This window comes from Xenopus tropicalis, chromosome 10, assembly GCF_000004195.4.
Source record: "Xenopus tropicalis strain Nigerian chromosome 10, UCB_Xtro_10.0, whole genome shotgun sequence".
Classification (NCBI taxonomy): domain Eukaryota; kingdom Metazoa; phylum Chordata; class Amphibia; order Anura; family Pipidae; genus Xenopus; species Xenopus tropicalis.
In genome coordinates this window covers 5,279,179-5,295,955 of record NC_030686.2, presented here as the reverse complement: position 1 = coordinate 5,295,955, position 16,777 = coordinate 5,279,179, and the positions used below count along the sequence as shown (strand labels likewise).

The following is a 16,777-nucleotide window of genomic DNA, read 5'->3' as shown; positions in this document are numbered from 1 at the left end:
TACACAGCCTTACATTATAGCTTATTAACCATCTGCCTTTTAATGGGGGGGGGGGGAGGTTTCTAACACTATATACACATAAAAAGGAGAAAAACCACCACTTTGAATGGCAGTTGCAATTAGATTGCAAGCTCTTGGGGCAAACCTGATGCTGCAGAGTTACAGAACTGCGACATGGATATTCTGTAAAGGATAAGTAGCTGCTTTTATTGATTAATAGTGAAATTAATTAAGATAAACCCACAGTAAATCGCGTAAATAGGCAGATCCCCCTACCGAGTCCCCCCTTAACCCCCAACACATCCGTACCCCCCAGATTCACCGCAATAGACCCCCTTAGACTGTCCGTGCCAAACCTGATCATAGAAGCAAAGTGTTTACTGGTAACTTTGTGACAATCAAATCCGAGAGCAAGAGATTCCCCCTACACACAACTTTTTTTGTTGGATTGGGATTGGAGGTTGTCGCCGCTAGGCACTGGCACGGAGAGAGTTAAGCCAAGAATTGAGGGGGTAGAAATTAAAAAAAAAAAAGGATTTCTCAGTTGTTGGATGCAGAGGAAACAGAGTGTGGGAAGGGAGGAGATGGATGAGAGAGCGAGAGAGACAGACAGAACGAGACAGAGAGAGACAAAGACGGACACAGAGGGCTACACAGACAGACTCTATAGGCTGCTCACTTCCTATAGGAAAAGTCTGCGGAAAGTTGTGGGGGAGCGCCTGTAAGCGTCCCAGTGCCCCCCCAAACCCAAGTCCCCCCTATATAATCGGTACTTACAGATTTCCATAGTCTGGAACAGAGACCTCTTGCAGTTACATGTGCAGGACACATTGGAATGGATGGATTCGCCGGTGCCGTTCAGACCCATCAAGTTATGCATTGAAGTACTGGCAAGTCTCTTCCCCGAAAGCGCCTCAGTCTGTCACGCTGGGACCCCCGGCACCCGCTGCCTGGGGAGAGGGGGCAGGCATGGCAGGGAGAGGGGGCAAATAGCCAGGGGGTCTTCTGCTAGGCTGGGGGGCAGTCTCTTTTACCCTGGGCTGGGGCAGGACCACAGCAGGAAGCTTGAAGGAGTTAGTCAGTTTGACCCAGGCTGGGGGGAAAGCTGGGGTAGGAGAGCAGTCACTTTAGCTGGAACCCCCCCAAGCTGGGGTAGGAGAGCAGTCACTTTAGCTGGAACCCCCCCAAGCTGGGGTAGGAGAGCAGTCACTTTAGCTGGAACCCCCCCAAGCTGGGGTAGGAGAGCAGTCACTTTAGCTGGAACCCCCCCAAGCTGGGGTAGGAGAGAAGTCACTTTATCTGGAACCCCCCCAAGCTGGGGTAGGAGAGCAGTCACTTTAGCTGGAACCCCCCCAAGCTGGGGTAGGAGAGCAGTCACTTTAGCTGGAACCCCCCCAAGCTGGGGTAGGAGAGCAGTCACTTTAGCTGGAACCCCCCCAAGCTGGGGTAGGAGAGAAGTCACTTTAGCTGGAACCCCCCCAAGCTGGGGTAGGAGAGCAGTCACTTTAGCTGGAACCCCCCCAAGCTGGGGTAGGAGAGCAGTCACTTTACCTGGAGAGAAGCAGTCACTTAATATCAGGCAGGGAGAGGACAGGAGCAGTCACTGTGTCCCAAGCTGGGGTAGGAGAGGAGCTGTCTCTAAGTGCCAGGCTGGGGTAGGAGAGGAGCTGTCTCTAAGTGCCAGGCTGGGGTAGGAGAGGAGCTGTCTCTAAGTGCCAGGCTGGGGTAGGTGAGGAGCTGTCTCTAAGTGCCAGGCTGGGGTAGGAGAGGAGCTGTCTCTAAGTGCCAGGCAGGGACAGGAGAGGAGCTGTCTCTAAGTGCCAGGCTGGGGTAGGAGAGGAGCTGTCTCTAAGTGCCAGGCAGGGGTAGGAGAGGAGCTGTCTCTAAGTGCCAGGCTGGGGTAGGAGAGGAGCTGTCTCTAAGTGCCAGGCTGGGGTAGGAGAGGAGCTGTCTCTAAGTGCCAGGCTGGGGTAGGAGAGGAGGAGTCTGTGAGTGCCAGGCAGGGACAGGAGGAAGTGTCTGAGTGCCAGGCTGGGGCAGCAATAGAGCCGTCAGTTGTTGCCAGGAGAGGAGCAGTCTGAGTGGCAGCCTGGGGCAGTAGAAGAGCAGTCTGTGAGTGGCAGCCTGGGGCAGGAGTAGTGTAAGTGGCAGTCAGGGGCAGGAGTAGACGAGTCCCGGACAGGAGCGGTCACTTTGTCTCACTGCCTCGCTTCCTCCCAAGGAGCTGCGCTCTCTCTCTCTCCGGCACTCTCTCTGTCTCTCCCCAACCCCGGGCAGCCAGACGGGCCGTGACGTCAGCGCCAGACTGGGACTGCCCTTCTCACAGCACGTCTGGGCGGGGCCGGGAGCTGCATGACGGACAGGGGAGCGGGCCAATGACAGGAGGAGAGGGAGGCAGAGCAGGGACCGCCCCTGCTGTTAAAGTAGCAGGACGCTCGGCGGGACGAACTACAGGGGAACATGGGAATTGTTCCCTCTCGGCAGCTGTACACCGGGGAGACGGGCACATAATGCCGGGCAGGTTCAGAAAGTGCCACCTTCAGCCTGTCAGTCACTCTAAACTATGTAATCAGCCCCCCCCCCCAGCGGCCTCGTCCGATACCAACGCCCTCAGTGTTAACCCCTTATTATATGCCCCCCCAGTATTAACCCCTTATTATATGCCCCCCCAGTATTAACCCCTTATTATATGCCCCCCCAGTATTAACCCCTTATTATATGCCCCCCCAGTATTTACCCCTTATTATATGCCCCCTCAGTATTAACCCCTTATTATATGCCCCCCCAGTATTAACCCCTTATTATATGCCCCCCCAGTATTAACCCCTTATTATATGCCCCCTCAGTATTAACCCCTTATTATATGCCCCCCCAGTATTAACCCCTTATTATATGCCCCCCTCAGTATTAACTCCTTATTATATGCCCCCCCAGTATTAACCCCTTATTATATGCCCCCCCAGTATTAACCCCTTATTATATGCCCCCTCAGTATTAACCCCTTATTATATGCCCCCCCCAGTGTTAACCCCTTATTATATGCCCCCCAGTATTAACCCCTTATTATATGCCCCCCCAGTATTAACCCCTTATTATATGCCCCCCCAGTATTAACCCCTTATTATATGCCCCCCAGTATTAACCCCTTATTATATGCCCCCTCAGTATTAACCCCTTATTATATGCCCCCTCAGTATTAACCCCTTATTATATGCCCCCCCAGTATTAACCCCTTATTATATGCCCCCTCAGTATTAACCCTTATTATATGCCCCCTCAGTATTAACCCCTTATTATATGCCCCCTCAGTATTAACCCTTTATTATATGCCCCCTTAGTATTAACCCTTTATTATATGCCCCTTAGTATTAACCCCTTATTATATGCCCCCCTCAGTATTAACCCCTCATTATATGCCCCCTCAGTATTAACCCTTTATTATATGCCCCCTTAGTATTAACCCCTTATTATATGCCCCCTCAGTATTAACCCTTTATTATATGCCCCCTCAGTATTAACCCTTTATTATATGCCCCCTTAGTATTAGCCCTTTATTATATGCCCCCTTAGTATTAGCCCCTTATTATATGCCCCCTCAGTATTAACCCCTTATTATATGCCCCCTTAGTATTAGCCCCTTATTATATGCCCCCTCAGTATTAACCCCTTATAATATGCCCCCCCCCTCAGTATTAACCCTTTATTATATGCCCCCTCAGTATTAACCCTTTATTATAGGCCCCCTCAGTATTAACCCTTTATTATAGGCCCCCTCAGTATTAACCCCTTATTATAGGCCCCCTCAGTATTAACAACCTTAGTAGTGTTATTATTCCTAATATTATCCATGGGTATTAACTTGCTTAGTATTTCCCATTTGGGTATTACCCCCCCCCCCATAGATAGATCCATATCTAGTTAGATAGATAGATATATACATAGATCAATAAATAGAGAGATAGATAAATCAATTTGATGGATTGATAAATCCAGATAGATAGATATAGATGACAAACAGATAGACAGATCCATTCAGTACATAGATAAATTCATTTAATAGATGATAGATAGATAGATAGATGATAGATAGATAGATAGATGATAGATAGAAGATAGGACAGATAGATACAGATCTATTTATTAGATAAATCCAGTCCAGAAAGACACATAGATCCATTTGATAGATAGATAAAGAGAGATAGATAGATTGATAGAGAGAGATTTGATAGATGATATATAGATAGATGATAGATACATCAATTTGATGGATAGATAGATAAATAGACTGACGGATGGAGATATTTTTATAGATAAGGAGATAGAGAACAGAGATAGACAGACAGATAGAGGCATTGAGTTATTGATATAGATTAGCATATAAAGAACAAATAGATAATAGATATTTACTGAGTGAGGACAAATATAAATAAGCAGAAAGGCAGACAGTAGATTAGACAGACAGACAGACAGATGGAGATAAGTAGGGAACAGAGACAGACAGATGGAGTTATTGATATAGATATGTACACAGTGGATAGATAGATGATAAATAGATTGATAGAGAGATAGATATTTACTAAATAAAGGACAAATATAAATATGCAGAAAGGAAGACAGATCAGAGAGACAGACAGACAGACAGACTGAGATAAGTAGAGAACAGAGACAGACAGATCAAGGTATTGATATAGATATGTACATAGAGGATAGATAGATGATAAATAGATTGATAGATATTTACTAGATAAAGGACAAATATAAATACGCAGAAAGAAAGACAGTAGATTAGAGAGACAGACAGACAGATGGCGATAAGTAGAGAACAGAGATAGACGGATGGAGTTATTGATATAGATATGTACATAGAGGATAGATAGATATTTACTAGATAAAGGACAAATATAAATACGCAGAAAGGCAGACAGATTAGAGAGGCAGTGAGACAGATATACAGACAGACAGGTTAGGTGTGTATGTGAGTGGGTGGGCAGGCAGATATCCCCCCATTGCCCCAGACATGTGTATCTTCACCAGAGTGGGGTAATTATAGCCCAGTACAGGGCAGAACACAGGAACCTACACATTTCCCTGACTCCCTTCCCCTCACCTACCCTGCAAGCCCCCCCCCCCCTCCCCGGGGCATATTCAGCAATGAGGGTTAACTGCCCCCTCTATTCCTCCTGACCCCCCAATAAGCTGAAAATGAGTGTCCTGCCCCCCCCCCCCCCCAGGGAGAGGGGGAGCCCAGTGAACCCCACCAGGCAGAGCTGCCCGACTGTATGATACATCTCTCACTGCCGGGCTCAGAGGAATAAATTAGCCCTTAGAAATATGTGAAAATTGCAACTAATTTAAATGGTAAAATGGGACCGAGCAGGAAAAATCTTGCGAGCTGCGACTCCTGATAAAAGACTATCGACTCCCTAAGTTCTGCGCTGCTTCGGAAAAAAAAAATGGAACATAAAAAAAGTAATTTTTCTTTTTTTTTTTTTTTTAAATCTGTTCCCATACCGCAGTGACAGGAATTTCCAAAAGCCTGTCTAGACATATCTATTAGGCTCTCTTCTGCCAGACACCTCCCCACCCCCATGGGCTTCTTAACTCTATCAGCGCCACTAGCCCAGAGCCATAGAGCAGCTCTACCTGTTCATCTCCCAGCACAAAGGAACAATGTCACCTTATTATGGATTTGCTTTGGGACCGGATACAAGGTCTCTGTCCTTAAATGCAGCAAAGAGCTTGCGTTAAAGGGCCAGTAACACTGCATTTTATTCCTTTATATTAGCAGCAGCGCTGTTATAAAGCCACAAGAGACCTCCGACCGCTCCGGGGCTAAATCTATTTTACGCTTAACGGCTATAATGGGGGCCCTCCAGCCCTGCTGGAGCTTAAATGGTGGCCATTGCATCATTTCTGTACTATGCCAGAGTAAGCATATGTTATAGTTCCAAGTATACAAAAATCCCTTCATTATTGGAGTTACTGGCCCTTTAAGAGAACCATGCATTCCAATTATATATATATATATATATATACCCCTGGCAGGGGCAGGGTTAAAGGTAGAGGTAGTTAAGATGGCAGGGGGAGGAGTTAACTGGCTGGGCAAGGACGGGATTAAGATTAGACTAATGCATCTGGGGACCCTACAGATGTTGTAGAACTGCATCTGTTGAATGAAATGCTGGAATTTGCAGGTCAGCAAATGGTTAATCTAGATACATACAAGTGTAGTCTGCAGCGTGCATCTACGTGATTGAATTATAAGATATTCGCCATGTTGATATGATATGTACACGGGGAGGTAACTGTAACAAACCACAACCCGCTGTGCGGCCATAGCTATTTGGGGTTAACTTCCCCTTTGATTTCTTTAGCGATGGCTTATAAAGTTCATGGTCATGAGTTATTCTCCTCAGGGAGGTTTGCCTGTTAATTAATCAGTATTAATTGCATTCAGATATTGTGCAATGTGGCCCTACATGGATAGAACCAACCCCATTGTCAGATGTGACCTGCAGGGAATGAGGAGGGGCCGAACCCATCGAGGACCCAACAAGGAGGTGCAGCAGCAGCAGCTAGAACTCTGTTAGATGCACCCCATCATTGCCCTGTTGGGCAGGTGTGTGGGCAATAGTGGCCAACTGCCCAAATGAAGGAAGAGTGGGATGTAGTAGGGGTAATTAAGTAAGGCAAGATGGCAACAGGAGCAACAGTGGCACAGCATGATGGCAATAGAACAAGGTAGAGAAAGTAGGGCAAAATGGCAGCAATAGGTAGTGATGTGTGGGCCGACCACCCCTGACCCTCACCCATATCCCACCCGGCCTGCCAGTTTATATGCCTGTGCCCACCCCTTTTTTGATATCATCGGAAGGGGTAGGGTGAGTATGAGTAAAAAGTGCCGCCCACTAACTTGTAGGGCTTGGCATGGCTTGGCACACAATTGTGGGAGAAGCCACACAGTAGGGTAAGGTGGCACCGTGATTGTACGAGACGGTGGGGCAAGATGGAGACAGTGGGGCAAGATGAAGGATATTGGGCAAAATGGAGACCATAGGGCAAGATTGGGACAGTAGAGAAAGATGGAGACAGCAGTGCAAGATGGAGACAGTAGGGCAAGGGGGAAAGAGTAGGCCAAGATGGAGACAGTAGGGCAAAATGGAGACAGTAGGACAAAATGGAGACCATAGGGCAAGACTGGGACAGATGGGAAAGATGAGGACAGTAGGGCAAGATGGAGACAGTGGGGCAAGGGGGAAAGAGTAGGGCAAGATGGGGACAGCAGGGTAAGATGGAGACAGTGGGACAAGATGGAGACAGTGGGGCAAGATGGAGACAGTGGGGCAAAGGGGAAGGAGTAGGGCAAGATTGAGACGGCGGGGCAAGATGGAGACAGTAGGGCAAGATGGAGACAGTAGGGCAAGATGGAGACAGTAGGGCAAGATGGAGACAGTAGGACAAGATGGAGACAGTAGGACAAGATGGAGACAGTAGGGCAAGATGGAGACAGTAGGGCAAGATGCAGCTAGTAGGGCAAGATGGAGACCATAGGGGGGCATATGAGGACATTAGGGCAAGATGGAGACAGTAGGGCAAAGGGGAAGGAGTAGGGCAAGATGGAGACAGCAGGGCAAGATGGATAGATAGTAGTAACAAGATGTAGTTGTCGAAATACAACTCCCAGCACCCTCTGACAACTGAAAGCTGTGAGGCCATTGGCAGGCCAATCCTATTACATCTAATAATGGAGCCGGGAGGGCGCCCATATGATATCTGGCCCTAATTGCAATATCATGTAGCCGTTGCTCGGCCAATGGAACATTAGTGCCCAGTGTATTGGCTGATCCGCCAGTGGGTGAGACTGGCACGGGGCTGCAGTGAAACCCGGGGAATAGTGAGCTGGTTATGTCTCCTTCCTCTTAAAATATCTCTGCTTTACAGCAGTTTCCATGGGAAACAAGAATAAATGTATTTATAGTGGATAAAATCAAATGCACTCAAGTGTACTTTAGCCATCTGACCCCCCCGCAGCTGATTTGTTAGTGGGAGATGCAGGTCTTTGTCGTGCCGCCGAGTTCCGACTCACTAACATTTGCTTGGCGGTGCCGCAGCCTGTAACCGGGGAATAAGGACACGAACGTGAGAATATGGAGCATAGAGCAACCCGGGGCAGCGTGTAAGCGCCTAGTACTATAGGGGCCCCTGTGCTACTATCCCTCTGCTACTATAGGGGCCCCTGTGCTACTATCCCTCTGCTACTATAGGGGCCCCTGTGCTACTATCCCTCTGCTACTATAGGGGCCCCTGTGCTACTATCCCTCTGCTACTATAGGGGCCCCTGTGCTACTATCCCTCTGCTACTATAGGGGCCCCTGTGCTACTATCCCTCTGCTACTATAGGGGCCCCTGTGCTACTATCCCTCTGCTACTATAGGGGCCCCTGTGCTACTATCCCTCTGCTACTATAGGGGCCCCTGTGCTACTATCCCTCTGCTACTATAGGGGCCGCCTGTGCTACTATCCTCTGCTACTATAGGGCCCCCTGTTCTACTATCCCGCTGCTACTATAGGGGCCCCTGTGCTACTATCCTCTGCTACTATAGGGGCCCCTGTGCTACTATCCCTCTGCTACTATAGGGCCCTGTGCTACTATCCCCTACTAGGGGCCGGCCCCTACCTATAGGGGCCCTGTGCCTACTATCCCTCTGCTACTATAGGGCCCCTGTGCTACTATCCCTCTGCTACTATAGGGGCCCTGCTACTATACACTATCCCTCTGCTACTATAGGGGCCCCTGTGCTACTATCCCTCTGCTACTATAGGGGCCCCTGTGCTACTATCCCGCTGCTACTATAGGGGCCCCTGTGCTACTATCCCTCTGCTACTATAGGGCCCCTGTGCTACTATCCCTCTGCTACTATAGGGGCCCTGTGCTACTATCCCTCTGCTACTATAGGGGCCCCTGTGCTACTATCCCTGCTACTATAGGGCCCCTGTGCTACTATCCCGCTGCTACTATAGGGCCCCTGTGCTACTATCCCTCTGCTACTATAGGGGCCCTGTCTACTATCCCTCTGCTACTATAGGGCCCCTGTGCTACTATCCCCTGCTACTATAGGGGCCCCTGTGCTACTATCCCACTGCTACTATAGGGGCCCCTGTGCTACTATCCCACTGCTACTTTAGGGGCCCCTGTGCTACTATCCCACTGCTACTATAGGGGCCCCTGTGCTACTATAGGGGCCCCTGTGCTATTAGCCAAAATGCGGGCCCCCCATTTTACTTGCCAGGGGGCCCAGATAACCATTAGACTAATAAAGGGGGGCTACTGAGGGGAGGGTCCTGCTAATTTGGTAGTTTGAAACCCATAATTACTAATTATGGCAGTAGGGTCATTTATCAGCACTAGGCAATTTGCACCTGGGCAGTAAACCATGGCAACCAATCAATCTTTTGTTTTCGTGGTTCAACCTGCAGCTGGCTAAAGTGAGCCAATCACTGACTGGTTGCTATGGGTTACTGCCCAGGTGCAAACTTGCCCATTGTTGAAAACAAAAAGCTCTAGATTTCCCACCAGAAATCCCCTAGCAATCCTGACATTACAGTCCGATTGCATTTTCATCACTGATCATTTCAAATCGATCACTGGCTACACTCAGTAGGCCAGTTCATTGTTAAAAGGGTTTCAAATACACAGGAAGGCAATGGTCAGGTAATAGAATTTCTCCCTGGGTTTAACGTTAGATAAAAAGTTAATGGCTTTCGAAAATAGCGTCTGCCTCTGGTTCTGACTCCTGAATCAATGTAGGGCAGTGATAATCAGCTGGCTGCTGCTACATTGTTTCAGGAGTCAGAACACGCAGCACAGACATTATAAAGAGGCAGAGGATATGGATTTCAATAGAAATGATATATACACATTATATATACAGATAGCAGCATAGGATTAGATTTTCTTTGTATGTATATCTTTGTTTATAAAGCGCTACATATGGGCGCAATGCTGTACAATAGAACAAAAGATAAAATAATAATATATACAAAGTGTAACAATAAATACAAGGTACAGTTGCAATAAGTTAAGAGACAAGAGGAAGGAGCTCCCTGCCCCGTAGAGCTGACAATCTAAAGCTTTAATCAGGCCGAACAAGTGACCAACACAGACAGTTGCCAGACGCAGTTGCATCCCTGGCACAGGCAGACAGAGAAGCAATTCCCCGGCCCAGGGGAGGGAGAGGGACTGTAGGGAAATGACAATCTCTAGCGCTAATTAAATGGCTCTCTGCCTCTTTAAATGTTCCCCTGGGACACAAGGAGGGAGGGCGGTGCCAGACGGTGATGTCATGGGCCGTCTGGAGCAAGACTGACAGCTGCCTGAGCCACTAGAGAGTGAAGCCGGGAGGAAGGCTGGACGCGCTGGCCAATCAGAGTGCGAGGGTCGCGGCCGGAGGACGCAGGGATAAATACAGGTGGCTGCGGGGGGCTGGCCCGTCTGGGTCAGTAGGGTGCAGGGTAACCTCGGGCTGACCTTATCGGGGCTTCCCACTCACTGGGTGCCCCCCACCCTACTTCCACATCAGCTGAGCACGTCACAGGTACAGAGTCACCCCTTGTCATGTGATGCTGCGTTTCTCTGCCTGCCCTGGGGCACCCCATTATATCATGTGTTACTACTAGTCACCCTGGGGCACCCCATTATATCATGTGTTACTACTAGTCACCCTGGGGCACCCCATTATATCATGTGTTACTACTAGTCACCCCTGGGCACCCCATATATCATGTGTTACTACTGTTTCATACTAGTCACCCTGGGGCACCCCATTATATCAGTACTAGTCACCCCATTATATCATGTGTTACTACTAGTCACCCTGGGGCACCCCATTATATCATGTGTTACTACTAGTCACCCTGGGGCACCCCATTATATCATGTGTTACTACTAGTCACCCTGGGGCACCCCATTATATCATGTGTTACTACTAGTCACCCTGGGGCACCCCATTATATCATGTGTTAATACTAGTCACCCTGGGGCACCCCATTATATCATGTGTTACTACTAGTCACCCTGGGCACCCCATTATATCATGTGTTACTACTAGTCACCCTGGGGCACCCCATATATACATGTGTTACTACTAGTCACCCTGGGGCACCCCATTATATCATGTGTTACTACTAGTCACCCTGGGCACCCCATTATATCATGTGTTTATACTAGTCACCCTGGGGCACCCCATTATATCATGTGTTACTACTAGTCACCCTGGGGCACCCCATTATATCATGTGTTACTACTAGTCACCCTGGGGCACCCCATTATATCATGTGTTACTACTAGTCACCCTGGGGCACCCCATTATATCATGTGTTACTACTAGTCACCCTGGGGCACCCCATATATCATAGTCACCCTGGGGCACCCCATTATATCATGTGTTTATACTAGTCACCCTGGGCACCCCATTATATCATGTGTTTTATACTAGTCACCCTGGGGACCCCATTATATCATGTGTTTATTACAGTCACCCTGGGGCACCCCATTATATCAAGTGGCACCCCATTATATCATGTGTTACTACTAGTCACCCTGGGGCACCCCATTATATCATGTGTTTACTAGTCACCCTGGGGCACCCCATTATATCATGTGTTTAGTCACCTGGGCACCCCATTATATCATGTGTATACTAGTCACCCAGGGGCACCCCATTATATCATGTGTTTATACTAGTCACCCTGGGCACCCCATTATATCATGTGTTACTACTAGTCACCCTGGGGCACCCCATTATATCATGTGTTATACTAGTCACCCTGGGGCACCCCATTATATCATGTTTACTACTAGTCACCCTGGGGCACCCCATTATATCATGTGTTAATACTAGTCACCTGGGGCACCCCATTATATCATGTGTTACTACTAGTCACCCTGGGGCACCCCATTATATCATGTGTTACTACTAGTCACCCTGGGGCACCCCATTATATCATGTGTTACTACTAGTCACCCTGGGGCACCCCATTATATCATGTGTTACTACTAGTCACCCTGGGGCACCCCATTATATCATGTGTTACTACTAGTCACCCTGGGGCACCCCATTATATCATGTGTTACTACTAGTCACCCTGGGGCACCCCATTATATCATGTGTTACTACTAGTCACCCTGGGGCACCCCATTATATCATGTGTTACTACTAGTACCCTGGGGCACCATTATCATGTGTTACTATCACCCTGGGGCACCCCATTATATCATGTGTTACTACTAGTCACCCTGGGGCACCCCATTATGTTCATGTGTTAATACTAGTCACCCTGGGGCACCCCATTATATCATATGTTTATACTAGTCACCCTGGGGCACCCCATTATATCATGTGTTACTACTAGTCACCCTGGGGCACCCCATTATGTCATGTGTTAATACTAGTCACCCTGCGGGCACCCCATTATATCATGTGTTACTACTAGTCACCCTGGGGCACCCCATTATATCATGTGTTTATACTAGTCACCCTGGGGCACCCCATTATATCATGTGTTACTACTAGTCACCCTGGGGCACCCCATTATATCATGTGTTAATACTAGTCACCCTGGGGCACCCCATTATATCATGTGTTTATACTAGTCACCCTGGGGCACCCCATTATATCATGTGTTACTACTAGTCACCCTGGGGCACCCCATTATATCATGTGTTAATACTAGTCACCCTGGGGCACCCCATTATATCATGTCTTTATACTAGTCACCCTGGGGCACCCCATTATATCATGTGTTTATACTAGTCACCCTGGGGCACCCCATTATATCATGTGTTACTACTAGTCACCCTGGGGCACCCCATTATATCATGTGTTAATACTAGTCACCCTGGGGCACCCCATTATATCATGTGTTTATACTAGTCACCCTGGGGCACCCCATTATATCATGTGTTACTACTAGTCACCCTGGGGCACCCCATTATGTCATGTGTTAATACTAGTCACCCTGGGGCACCCCATTATATCATGTCTTTATACTAGTCACCCTGGGGCACCCCATTATATCATGTCTTTATACTAGTCACCCTGGGGCACCCTACTGTATCATGTGTTAGTATGGACCCTGGGGCACCCTACTGTATCATGTGTTAATACTAGTCACCCTGGGGCACCCTACTGTATCATGTGTTAATACTAGTCACCCTGGGGCACCCTAATGTATCATGTGTTAATAGGGTCGGACGTGAACCATGGAGAGTCTGTTATATAATATTTATATCTTAGTATCGGGCTATTGGTACTGATAAACCTGAGAAGGGAACCGTACAGCCAACTGCCTAAATAAATTCCCATGTATTCTGCATGGCTGCTTAGTAATGAGTGCAGGCTGCAGCACCAGGCTCAAGCAATGGCTCATAAGCCACGTTTAATATCCGTTTATTATTGCGTTTAAAGGTGTTATTAACCTTCAAGGTAACTTAGTATGAGGCAAGTTGCAATTGGTCTATTTTAAAAAACCATTTGTAGTTTTATTTTTTCACTTTGTGTTCCGCGGCTCTCCAGTTTGAAGTTTTAGCAGCTGTCTGGTTGCTAGGTTCCAAATAACCTTAGCGACCAGGGACTGGATTGAATAAGAGACTGATATGTGAATAGGAGAGGGGCTGAATGGAAACGAAAGTTATAAAATGTAATAACAATAATATTGGAGCCTCACAGAACAATCGTTTTTCGGCCCCCCCATTTAAAAGCTTTTTTTTTTTTTTTTTTTTTTTTAGAAGCTCTTGAAACAATGTAGTAGGCCGGATCTCCTTTAGGTCTATTAATCAGCCGGCTTCTGCTATATAGTTTTTAGGAGTCAGGACCAGCAGTGCAGAGAATGTAAACAGTCAGAAAAAAAAAAAACATTTACAAGTAACTCTAAATGTAGAGGTGTAGCTTCCCCTTTAGAGGGTTAATTGCCTCTTGTGTTGAGCATTAAAGCAGCACCGTGTGTGTATCTGGAGGCCTGTGAATCCCTTCTGTTATATAATAAAGCTTTAGTGATTTAGCACTCCCCTGCCTGCAGCCATACATGTAGTGGTTAGTCAGAAACTGCGCAGTGATCCTTGCGCCCCTAGTGGTGGATTTAGAAACTGCAACGGCTCTGGCACTTTATTTGGGAATCTTGTAGTTACAGGGGTTGTCAGCCTTTCAATTAGCTTTTAGTATGACGTAAAGATAATTTGCAGTTAGTCTTCATTTTTTATTATTTATGTTACTTCAATAATTCTTTAGCGACTTTCTAGTTTGGAGTTTCAGCAGCTATCTGGTTGCTAGGGTCCAAATGACCTTAGCAACCCGGGAGTGGTTTGAATGAGAGACTGATTTACGAATAGGGGAGGGACTGAATAGAAAGATAAGTACAGGTATGGGATCTGTTATCCAGAATGCTGGGGACCTGGGGTTTTCTAGATAAGGGATCTTCCGTAATTTGGATCTCCATAACTTAAGCTCTGCTAAAAAACATTTAAATATTGAGTAAACCCAATAGGGCTGTTCTGCCCCCAATAAGGGGTAATTATATCTTAGTTGGGATCAAGTACAGGTACTGTTTTATTATTACAGAGAAAAGGGAATCATTTAACCATTAAATAAACCCAATAGGGCTGTTCTGCCCCCAATAAGGGGTAATTATATCTTAGTTGGGATCAAGTACAGGTACTGTTCTATTATTACAGAGAAAAGGGAATCATTTAACCATGAAATAAACCCAATAGGGCTGTTCTGCCCCAATAAGGGGTAATTATATCTTAGTTGGGATCAACTACAGGTACTGTTTTATTATTACAGAGAAAAGGGAATCATTTAACCATGAAATAAACCCAATAGGGCTGTTCTGCCCCAATAAGGGGTAATTATATCTTAGTTGGGATCAAGTACAGGTACTGTTTTATTATTACAGAGAAAAGGGAATCATTTAACCATGAAATAAACCCAATAGGGCTGTTCTGCCCCCAATAAGGGGTAATTATATCTTAGTTGGGATCAAGTACAGGTACTGTTCTATTATTACAGAGAAAAGGGAATCATTTAACCATGAAATAAACCCAATAGGGCTGTTCTGCCCCAATAAGGGGTAATTATATCTTAGTTGGGATCAACTACAGGTACTGTTTTATTATTACAGAGAAAAGGGAATCATTTAACCATGAAATAAACCCAATAGGGCTGTTCTGCCCCAATAAGGGGTAATTATATCTTAGTTGGGATCAAGTACAGGTACTGTTTTATTATTACAGAGAAAAGGGAATCATTTAACCATGAAATAAACCCAATAGGGCTGTTCTGCCCCCAATAAGGGGTAATTATATCTTAGTTGGGATCAAGTACAGGTACTGTTTTATTATTACAGAGAAAAGGGAATCATTTAACCATGAAATAAACCCAATAGGGCTGTTCTGCCCCCAATAAGGGGTAATTATATCTTAGTTGGGATCAAGTACAGGTACAGTTTTATTAATAAAGAGAAAAGGGAATCATGTTTAAAAATTTTAATTATTTGCTTATAATGGTGTCTATGGGAGATGGCCTTTCCGTAATTCGGAACTTTCTGGATAACAGCTTTCCGGTAAGGGATCCCATGCCTGTACTAAAAAGTAAGAATAATAATAAAACTGGAGCCTCACAGAGCAATAGATTGTGGCTGCCTGGGTCAGTGACCCCCATTTGAAACCTGCAAAGAGTATAAAGAAGGCAAATGATTAAACTATAATAAATAAATAATGAAGACCAATTGAAAAGTTGCTTAGAATTGGCTATTCTATTACATACTAAAAGTTAAAGGTGAAGCACCTTTGTAGTGAGTTGGGAAAACTCCCAACCTGTGCGTCACTAGTGCCCAGTGGGGAAAGGGTTACCCGGCACCGATCTACATGTATGAACTGCGCCAACTGAATCTCTCACCGCGCCACTTTGCTCTTTTATCCGTGAATTTGTATTTCTTCTTTATCAACCCCCCCAATTTCCCAGAGTGAAGCCCCTCCGGCGCCTTGGCATTGTCGCCACTTTCTAAAGCGCCTCGGTTTGGTTGCAAACAGACAGTGTTTGTGCAGGGAAAAGAAAAAAAAAAAAAGATTGCTGTGATTTCTGCCTACACTGTTTTTATTTTTAACACCAGCTGATAAGTCAAAGCTCCAAAAAAGAACAACTTGTACTTTATATATAATGTCTCTCCCACTGATCTGCAATGGGCTGGGCTGCGGCAGAACCGAGGCTGCTACCTGAGCACTTAGGGAAAGCAAACCGGCACAGCATAATGTGTGTATATATATATATACAGGTAGGGGACCTGTTATCCGGAACACTCGGGACCTGGGGATTTCTGGATAAGGGATTTTCCTGTCATTTGAATCCCCATACCTTAAGTCTGCTAAGAAATCATTTAACCATTAAATAAACCCAATAGGGCTGTTCTGCCCCAATAAGGGGTAATTATGTCTTAGTTGGGATCAAGTACAGGTACTGTTTTATTATTACAGAGAAAAGGGAATCATTTAACCATGAAATAAACCCAATAGGGCTGTTCTGCCCCAATAAGGGGTAATTATATCTTAGTTGGGATCAAGTACAGGTACTGTTTTATTATTACAGAGAAAAGGGAATCATTTAACCATGAAATAAACCCAATAGGGCTGTTCTGCCCCAATAAGGGGTAATTATATCTTAGTTGGGATCAAGTACAGGTACTGTTTTATTATTACAGAGAAAAGGGAATTATTTAACCATGA

General features: G+C 46.2%; 2 protein-coding genes across 4 annotated transcripts in view; one reads left to right on the top strand and one right to left on the bottom strand.

The window, feature by feature from the left end:
• pmepa1 (prostate transmembrane protein, androgen induced 1) overlaps positions 1-2,378 on the bottom strand; it is a 50,622-nt gene extending 48,244 nt beyond the window's left edge. The window contains exons 1-2 of one of the 3 annotated variants that reach the window (XM_031894266.1): positions 1,552-2,376; positions 778-1,467 (exon numbers count right to left, since the gene is read on the bottom strand). In XM_031894266.1, coding sequence (XP_031750126.1) covers positions 778-880 — 103 coding nt within the window. In that variant the 5' untranslated portion in view covers positions 881-1,467; positions 1,552-2,376. Of the gene's footprint in view, positions 1-777 lie in introns of all 3 variants that reach the window. The other 2 variants (XM_004918721.4, XM_002941452.5) reach the window with 2 other exon arrangements.
• An 8,068-nt stretch (positions 2,379-10,446) lies between these two features.
• c20orf85 (chromosome 20 open reading frame 85) overlaps positions 10,447-16,777 on the top strand; it is a 204,826-nt gene continuing 198,495 nt past the window's right edge. Inside the window, exon 1 of the mRNA XM_031894221.1 lies at positions 10,447-10,595. The gene's annotated coding sequence lies outside the window, so the exon portion shown is untranslated. The remainder of the gene's footprint in view (positions 10,596-16,777) is intronic.